Source organism: Pyrus communis, chromosome 7, assembly GCF_041283825.1.
Source record: "Pyrus communis isolate YQ-2024b chromosome 7, ASM4128382v1, whole genome shotgun sequence".
Classification (NCBI taxonomy): domain Eukaryota; kingdom Viridiplantae; phylum Streptophyta; class Magnoliopsida; order Rosales; family Rosaceae; genus Pyrus; species Pyrus communis.
Genome location: NC_142571.1, coordinates 4,490,187 through 4,500,467, shown reverse-complemented (window position 1 = coordinate 4,500,467; position 10,281 = coordinate 4,490,187). Strand labels below are relative to the sequence as shown.

At 41.8% G+C, this 10,281-nt stretch overlaps 1 protein-coding gene across 1 annotated transcript; it reads left to right on the top strand.

Moving 5' to 3' along the window:
* On the top strand, positions 1-3,084 carry LOC137733134 (trihelix transcription factor PTL-like). Its single transcript, XM_068472293.2, has 2 exons — positions 1-669; positions 1,484-3,084. The coding sequence occupies exons 1-2, from the start codon at positions 224-226 to the stop codon at positions 2,736-2,738; spliced, it is 1,701 nt and encodes a 566-aa protein (XP_068328394.2). The 5' UTR covers positions 1-223; the 3' UTR covers positions 2,739-3,084.
* The last annotated feature ends 7,197 nt before the right edge of the window (positions 3,085-10,281 follow it).

Sequence of the window (10,281 nt, the reverse complement as noted above, 5' to 3'; positions counted from 1 at the left end):
GTGACAGTGATGCAAGAGTGACGAAAGTTGCGTTAGACTCGGATCCTGTCTCCAATGGTAAAAGCTTACATTCTGCAATGCACACAGAAATCTTGGTCCCCCTCTCCCTCCCTTCTCTCTCCTCTATTCTAAAAAGCAAAAGCTCTTTCGCCAATGAATAACTGCGACTGTTAATTACTGCTAGCCAAATTCCCCCCCCCCCCCTCTCTCTCTATCTAGGGATATGGATGACTATGGACCTCCAGATCTCCGGCATCTGATGGCCTCAAAAACCCAGTTTTGTAAGCCCTTACAATTCCCAGAGCAATTTTCAGTACACCACAATCTCACGCCTCCACCGCCACCGCCGCCCCATTATCATCACCACCCCATATTGGTAGGCAGTGAGATTGTTGCAGCTGCTGGCTTGCTCGACCATCATCGTTATACTAGTATGATCACTACAGCTGCTTGTCATCCTAGTATTACTATTAGTAGTAATGCTTCTGCTGCTGCTGCGATGTATGGGATAGAGTTGGAGCATGGATGGAATAATATTGATGGAGCAAATAATAATAATAGTAGGTGGCCAAGACAAGAAACTCTTACTCTTTTAGAGATTAGATCTGCTCTTGATTCCAAGTTCAAGGAGACTAATCAGAAAGGACCCCTGTGGGATGAAGTCTCTAGGTATATCCTATTGCTTCTGTTCTTAATTTGTATATACTAACTTCTTTCTCAATTCTTTTCATCAACACAAAATATATGGAGAATGAGGTCACTACAACCAGCTGAGGTGTTTTCTTCTTTCTAATTTCTTGTAATATTTGTCATTTTTTTTTTCATTAAGTAAGATGGATGTTCATTTTTATTTCAACATAAACAGAAGAGAAAGAAATTGAAAGTGTGAAATTTCATTTATTTTACTTCTGAAATCGTAGCTAGCCTACTTATTGTTTCATATAGTAATGTTATTTTCTTAGATACTGTCAGGCTTTTTGATGAATTAATGTTTGATCTTCTGAGATAATTTAGTGCATGAAAATGACAAAGTATTTGAGTTAACTAGAGATCGACCCAGGTCTTCTTTTTTTATTCTTTTTCTGGCTTTGGTATGCAAATTGACTGTTCCAAGACCGAGAGTAGTTTTCTCGTTGAGAGGCCTTCTTGTTCAATTAGGGCAATGGAATCTGCTTAACACCTAAAAAAGGCCATACATTTCATACGACATCGATGTAAGGTGGAATACTGTTATTAATTTACACCTTAATTAACTGAAATTCTTAAACTGAAAATTCTAGCTGAATATATAGTAATCTCAATGACTTATAGTCTATATAAAGGAAGGAATGGTGCGGCTATCTTGATAATATAACAATATATAATTTCTACACGATCCTATCTTAATTTAATATTTTGAGGATATGAGAAATTAAGTACATGAATATTTTGTCTATAATTTAATTAAAATTTGTTCCTGTTGTTCTATTTTCTTGATGTATAGGATAATGGCTGAGGAACATGGATTCCAGAGAACTGGGAAGAAATGCAAAGAAAAGTTTGAGAACTTGTACAAGTACTACAAGAAAACCAAGGAAGGGAAATCTGGGAGGCAAGATGGGAAGCACTATAGGTTCTTTCGTCAGCTTGAAGCAATTTATGGAGATCATCATCAAAGTAGCAATCAGTCCTCCATTTACGATAGATCAAACCCTCTTCTTTGTCACACTACTCCAAGTGGCAGTCTTGACCGAGATCAAAACCAAGAAGAAGTAGTTGTGCAAGACCAAAAGATTATAAGCTGCGAGAGCCTTAGTTCCAATAACTCAACTGAATTTGATCAAAACCCACCCTCGGAGAACAACGACGACAATGAGTCACTTTCAGCTATTGGTTATTTCATGATGAATCAGTCGATGGAGAGCCTTAAGAACGAGAATAAAAGTTATGCGACCCAGGTAAAGAAGAAATGGAAAGCAAAGGTGGAGGAGTTTGTGAGCTCACAAATGGGGAAGGTAATAAAGACCCAGGAGGAATTGATGGAGAAGATGGTAAAGAGTATTGAAGATAGTGCGGATGAGAGGATAGCTAAGGAAGAAGAATGGAGGAAGCAAGAGGCGGCCATGTATGAGCGAGAAGTGCATGAGTTTTGGGCTAAGGAGAGAGCATGGGTTGAAACTCGAGATGCGGCGATAATGGAGGCTCTAAGCAAATATACAGGCCAAGGAGCTTACAACAACAATGGCAAGGACGATATTGCAAAAGAAACTGGTAATGATAACAGAAAGAATTATCCTAGATGGACTGAACATGAAGTTGCAAGTTTAATACAGCTGAGGACTAGCTCGGAACTCACATCCCAAGAAAGTGAGTATCTGAAGGAGGAGGGAGTGTGGAAGGAGATAGCTGCAAAAATGGGTAGTTTGGGCTACACAAGGAGTGGAGGGGAGTGTAAAGAGAAATGGGAGAATATAAGTGTTTGTTTTAGAATGCCAACAGAATGGAACAAGATGCACAAACAAGAAACGAAGACTAATAACATGTACTTTAGTCAGATGTCTTGTTATGAAGAAGGCCAGGAAGTTTGGAATCAAAGACAGGATGGGATGGGAGTTCAACAAATGGATGAGGGACTTTCACCATTGTGTTCTAATATGGATGTGAACTCTAGCTCGTTGCACATTCCATTTAATGGAGGAGAAAACCTGTGGGATGAGAGATATTCTCATGCAACCAACTCACCACGTGACAACCGTTAATTGGACAGGTGATGCATTTTTTGAACACGTGACACACATCTATTATACTGGTGAAAAAGAACCAGTATGGAACTGCAAGGGGAAAAGAACCAGTACTAAGTTTAGAGCAAGGTAATTAATTAATTAAAGAGACTATTTGAGTTCTCTCTATGAGTAAATATGTGACTTAATTCTTATCGTAGAGTTTTGCCAATGTGTTTTGTTTCTGGAGAAAGTGCTTTTCTAATTTGTCCAGGTAAAAAGCATTGATTGGGGGGCCTTTTATTAAAAGTTTAAAGTGTAGGATTATTTCCTCATGGTCTTTGTTGATTAATTTGCTTCCTGAATGGATGTGTTCCTAATCAAGCAAGTAAGGTTCCTTAACCCAAAAAAAAAAAAAGTCACTTTGACTACATATCATGTTGTATAGCGTGATTAATTACAGCCGGGGAGAAAAATGAGAATTACACAAGCAGCTGTCTAAAAAAGTACTTTTCATGGTTCAGACTGCAGGTTTGTGAATTCTAATTGATACTATATATGTCTTCCAACTGAAGAGTCTGAAGACCCTTTTGTTTTTAGCCTTGTTTGGGAGTGTTTTGACAGTACCAAAAGTGCTTCAACTATTTGTGTTTTGAACTGCAAAACTCCTTCAAGATATATAATTAATGTTTTCTATAGCATTTGTACAAATAGATAATTAAGTATTCTAGAACATCATGTACATACGTGGTTGCTTCTTCACAAGCATTAATTCTAAAATGGATATGTAAGAGCACTAGGGGTTTAGTTAGTTACACACACACACACACACACTCTTAACATAAGAACCACTATGCAAGAAGGACGTACTTGGGGTTTTTATGAAAATTTGATTATGTTACTAATAAAAAAAACTACTGCGTTGCACTCGAGTTTTTAATGAAATTGATACTGCGTTGCACTTGGATTCTTAATGAAGTTTGTACATAGTTATAAACAAATTCCTACTCATACGTATTTGTAAAAGTTTTTGATATAGAATCATCAGGATTTATAGCATATATATACTATCATTTCGAAAAAAGTACAAGCTCCTTATTTTGGGTTTGTTATTTTTATTGTTTTAGAGCGTGTACTTCTGATTTAGATTCTAAAGTTTTGGGAATAGATTGCTTAATAACGATTACCAATTACGTTGATTAGTACTTAATTAGTACATTGTCAATATTTTTGTCAATATTTTTGTTTGTATTTATTTATATTTGATTGCTTTTTAGTAATATCGATAAAAAAACTAATGATAATCTCATGTGTCGGTATCTCACTGCTTTAATTGCATGCACCACGAGTATTTGGTTTAACCTGATTATTTCCTTAGGAATTTTTATGGTTTGTTGCCAAAAACAAATTGATCAACATCCACAAACCTAGGGCTACCAAAGGTCATGGATTAAACATCGAACAAGAAACCACAATATTTTGAAAACTCATGGAGAAAGTGAGAAAAGAACCGATAAACCCATTATGTAAAAAAATATTATCAACAGAGTCAGCTTCTCAGAACATATGTTCAATACCTTAATTAAGGTTTCTTGCAATTGCATGCATGTACCCAATTAATTGCTCATATTCACAATTTACATCTTACAGTTGAATAGTAGAGACACATGGGTCATCAGACACTGAGTTACTGACAGTAAAGTCATGCATGGATTCATGGCAGCACGTACCTTCACACCATTTGTAAGTAAATAAATTTTGTTTATTTATTGGGTAACCGAAGCCATACGTTACCCGGGCAGGGGAACACCAACGGTAAAAAGCGTCCTTTCATGGAGATCAGCAGCTCGCCCAGGCTGGGTCAGCCGCATGAACCCTTTGATATGTATGTACGTAACGCAGATACCAAGAATTCTGCAGAATTTTTCTATTACCATTAGAATCCGAGGTAGTAATAAAATAAGCTTTAGATTTATCTTACCAGGAGGCAGGAGCTAAAGGGGATTCTTCACATATTTTAGACCAATTTGAACTCTGCAATGTGTTATGCGTTTGTTTGATTTTTATTATAGAGAAAGTCTCTTTAAAAATTAAAAAGAAAAAAAATAGAGAAAAGGAAGAAGAAGATCCAACCTGAATAATCATGAGTTTAATTATTAAGAACATCTTCAAAGAAAATATCAAATTTTAAACATAAAATTTAAATTTAATAGCCTATATTATAATTTGACATATTTTAAAATTTTAGTCTCCACTCCATATGTTAAATTGAACTATTATTTTATTACATTATTTTCTTTTTATATTTATATTTTACAAATATCAATAACTTCCACAATCACAGCCCCTTCCGCTTCTTCTTCCCTGTTGACCCAAACCCCAACCCTTCGCGATATTCCAAACCTCACCCCACCTCTTTGGAGGCCCCCAAATCCCATCTTGACGGTGGAGACGACCTTGACCGGTCGACACTGTAAGTCATCGAGCGGAGGTGCAGAGAGAAAAGACGACGACGAAGAGGGAGAAAGGGCGATGAGAAGGGTTTTGGGGGGATCTTTGTGAACAACATGTTCGTGGGCTGGAATGGTGGTTGAAAAACCTCAATTGGTGAGAGGAGATGGCTACGGGTTTGGGCAGAGAGAGTGGAAGAGTAGCTTCCATAGCTTCTATTTAAATGGGGGAATCGAATCGACCGATCGGAAAGATGAAATTGTCGCGTTGGTTCTGTTTCTGGTTCGGCAGGATGCAGAGATAGAAGAAAGGATGCAGAGATGAAGAAGATGATTTTTTTTTTTTTTTTTTTTTTTTTTTTTTGTGCTTCTCAGTTTGCTATGAAAAAGGTGGATAGGCCACAGGGAAAAGTGTTTAATAAGACCATCTCCTCAAATATACCAAATAAAATTAAAAAACATTTAGATGTTCTCTAATGAATATATCATATATGATGTGACATATAAGTAATTTGACTCCTTGCATTTTAGCTACCTTTTTTTTACAATAAACAAATAAGAAGTCAAATATATTTAATAAATTTTTTAATACATGGATCCCAATAGAATAAAAACTACCATTAATTTTGATTATTTTTTTTAATAGTTAATGTAACTCTAGTGTGACATCCCGTCCTGGGATTATTAAACGCACGTGTGAAATTACCTTTTTGCCCTTAGTTCGTTTTTTTTGTCACGTTGTGGGTTGTTTTGGTGTGGTGTGGCATGTGTTGGACCACACACACACTCCCACAGACAGACACTGTCTCTCTCTCTCTCCTTCTGTCTTCTCTCTGTCTCTCCCGTGCTCTCTTCCTCCCTTCTCCTTAGAAACGGTACGGACAACCCCCAAAACCCCTCAAATCTTAGTAGATCGAGGGAGCCAAGTACACCTTCAAGCTCGTGAAGTTGAGAGGAGTCTAGTGGTACCATTTTCAGGTAAGAAAACTACCATTTTCACGTCGTTTCGAAGTGGTCCGAATTGTGTACTGTTCATGCAAAGTTTGTACATTAAGTTTTTGGGTTTTCTGAACTCGTAGTTGTGTTTGTGAGGTTCCCAGGAGTGTCGGAGTAGCTCGTTGGACGATTTTGGACGTCGGGAAGGCCTGGTTCGAAGTTGGCCGAACTTGGAGTTTTTGGGCAGGTATAATCTCTTAGTTTTAGCCCTTAAAACTTGTTGGGACTTGTTCTTCTAGTCTAGGGCTTTCATTTGGTCCAAAAATCACGAAAAACGGTTGAAAAATGAGTGAGAAAACCTGAGTTGCAGGTTTTCCCAGTTTCCGGCGCCGGCGACGTTGCCGACGATCGAAGGAAGAAGGCGACGGAATATTCCGTCAATTCTGACGGAATATTCCTAACGCCGTTAACGGAACCAGTTAGATTTAACGGAATATTCCGTCAGTTTGACGGAATATTCCTGACGGCATCTGTTGACACCGTCAGTGTGCCTGGCACGTGGCCGCGCGTGGGTGGCGCGTAGGTCCGTGCCTGTGCTGGCGCGTGGGGGCGCGTGCGGGGTCCAAAATTTTTTCTAAAAATATGGTTGTGACCCTGAGGTTGTGTAGAGCACGTGGGTATATTCATTTGTCCATTTTGAGCATTGTATGAGAAGTTATTACGAGAAACGGGTTATGTGCTTTAAAGTTAACGTTTTTATAGTTGTTTCGCATCTAGGTGACACGTACCCAGAGGACGAGCGTGCACATGCGAGACAGGGGGGCTACGACCCTTCTACATACCAGTGAGTGGGCTTTTGTTTTCCGTATATACCTATATACATTTATATTCCCAGAAATTGATTTAAAAGGGTTATTTGCCTTATGCCATGCACTTTATCATTTATCGTTTATGCATCTTTGCATGCATTATTTGTGGCATACATATACATATGCATATGTTATATATATTTGTATGTGGGTGCTGTGGAGGCATAGGTAAGTGCCAGGTAAGCGTTAGTTAACGATTGCATTACATAGTGTTTAGAGATGCTTAGAGAGCTCATAACCTGCACCCCCGGTGTTAGTGCTCCCGCCCAGAGTAGGGCACAGTCCTTCACGTGTTGTTCACCTCCCGCACCATACGCTCAGCTTGGATCCAAGCTAGGTGCATAGGCCTGTCGTACAGACCACAGTAGGTGGTTCCGACTCGTAGGTGACCCGCGATTACTCGCACAGCCTTCACGTGATCGTAGCACTAGAGCGTATATACATGTTACACCCAGGCCTGTCGTACAGACCCCTTTAGGTGGTTCCGACTCGTGGGCAGGTTTAGCTATTGAGATTGAGATTTGAGCTCTATATACAGCCGTACAGGTCACGTTAGGTGACTCCGGCTGCCAGAGGATTATGTGATTGATACGACTCATACCTGAGCACTTGCATATCATTATGAGATTTTGACATAGCATATATATTGAGCATGATTGGCATACCCTTGAGCATGATTGGGCATATCTATACATACGTACATATGTTATTTTTCTGGGAAGTATACAGGTTTTACGGCGAGGGGTTAGGTTGTGTTTTGCTAAATGGTTTTCAAAGAGCTTTGTTTTTGCCCACTCACGCTTTTGTTTTGCGCCCCTCCAGGTTCTAGTTGCTTAGCCGTTGCGGTGGTTTCCCTTGAGAGTTTTTCGGCGTTCTGACAGACACTCCACATTGTAGGGTCGCCTTCGGGCGTACTACTGTTGTTGTTTTATTTGGACTGCTATAGACCTGCTCTGAATTTGTATCGCACTAACTAGCACTTATTCTAGTACTTGTATGCTAGTTTTTAATTATTCGTACTTTTATATTACTACTCTATTAGCTTCCGCACGTGCACATGGCTACGTCGCCTTTGTGTGACGGCCAGCACGCTCCGATCTCGGTCGGGGTGTGTCAGTTTGGTATCAGAGCCTAGGTTTGGTAGTCCTGTGTCCTTGTGAGTATTCTAATAATTTTGGTGTCTTCTGTCAGAACTATGCCGCCTCGTCGGGAACCCCGTCGCTCTTCTGAGCCTATGTTCCCCGATATTACTCAGTTGGGGGAAGCTTTTGCTACAGCCCTTCAGGCAGTGATGCGCCCTCCCCAGAGGACTCCTCTGGAGACTATGTACAACTTGAAGCTGGATAAGTTTAAGGGCAGTGAGGGACCCGAGAGCGCTGAGCGCTGGCTAGAACACATAGAGAAGACTTTCCGGGTGCTACATAATCAGGGGAACTTGCCTATGGAGAGATGGGTTGAGACGACCGCTTGGTTTCTTGATACGGAGTCGGCAGCTTGGTGGGAGCAGGAGCTTCGTAGGTTGACTCCGGATCAGAGGATCGATTGGAATGTTTTTACGGGGTTGTTTAGGAGAAGGTATGTGCCCCCTGAGTACATTGACCGTAAGAAACAGGAGTTTTCCGAACTGAAACAGCGGAAGATGTCAGCGAATGAGTACTACCGTAAGTTTACGGACTTATCCCGTTATCACCCTGATGTCGCTGGTAATCCGGCGGAGATGCTTCGTCTTTTCCGTCTGGGCACCAGGAAGAAGTGGCGTTCTATGGCGTCTACGGTCCACAGCGAGACTTACCGGGACTTCTATGAGATACTGTTGAGGATCGAGGACTCCGAGAATATGTCGAGCGATACTGATGAAGAGAAGGACGACAACCAGAAGAAAGATGACAAAGGCAAAGGTCAGGTATCGCTCGGGCCCCGACAGACTCAGAACTTCAAGAGAGGTGGAGCTAGTTCTAGTTCTTCGAGTGGTGGCTTCAGTGCCACTGGGCAGGGTCGTGGAGGTAGATTTTCTGGTGGCGCTAGAGGCCAGAGGCAGGGCGATGGTGGGCGAGGCAGAGCCCCTATTTGCCGCAGGTGTAACAACCGACATTTCGGTGAGTGTAGACGTGGTAGCAACGGTTGCTTCACATGTGGACAGGTGGGACATAGAGCGGCAAATTGTCCCCAGGGTCAGCAGCAGCAGAAACCGCAGCAGACCTTTATGCCACCACCTGCACCGCTCCAGCAGATTCAGGGTACTAGTAGCTACGGCCAGACGGGTCGAGGTGGTGCTTACCACTATCAGGGTGATGCTGTCCCTTATGCTCCTGGGCAGTATCAGTACCCTCAGGATCCCTATCCCCAAGGTGGCTATCCCCAGTATTCAGGCGGCTATATGCCGTATCCTTCAGCTCCAGCGGGTGGTTCTTAGTGGTATCAGGGAGGACAGTATCAGCAGGGAGAGATTGCCACTAGCAGTGCAGGATCTTCGAGACAGGCAGGCCAGCCCAGTCAGGGGCGTGGTGCTCAGGGACGTGGCGTTCAGGCGGGCAGAGGCCGCGGCGGGCGTCAGCAGGGACAGGGGCGTCTTCACAATATTTCTCTGCAGGACGCTCAGAACAACCCAGACTTGATTATGGGTACGTTGAACATTCTTGGTTGTTTTGCTAGAGTCTTAATTGATTGTGGAGCTACACATTCCGTAATTTCTCATACATTTGCTCAAGCGACGCAACCTCGCCCCACACCCCTAGGGTATGATTTAGAGTTTGTTATGCCTAGGGGAGAGAGTTGCGTTGTAGATTGTGTGTACCCAGGGTGTCCAGTGATCGTAGAGGGTGTTGCTTTGTCAGCCGATCTTATCCCGTTAGATATTGTGGACTTTGATGTGATTTTGGGCACGGATTGGTTGCACTTCTATCGTGCCAACATTGACTGTTATGGAAAAGTGGTTACGTTTCACCGACCTGGACTACCTGTGGTTACCTTCGTGGGTGAGCAGAGTGGGGTGAGATATGGCGTTATTTCGGCGCTACGAGCGAAAAAGTTGTTAACTAAGGGTTGTCAGGGGTATCTGGCTCATGTGGTGCTGGATGAGGTTGTTACTAGCAGAATAGAGGATGTGAGAGTGGTCAGACACTTCCCTGATGTATTTCCTGAGGATTTACCCGAGTTACCCCCAGATCGAGACGTAGAGTTCACCATTGAGTTGATTCCAGGTACCAATCCTATTTCTTTAACTCCTTATCGTATGGCTCCTGCGGAGTTAAGGGAATTGAAAGTTCAGCTGCAAGAGTTAGTAGATAAGGGATTTATCCAGCCTAGTACTTCACCTTGGGGCGCTCC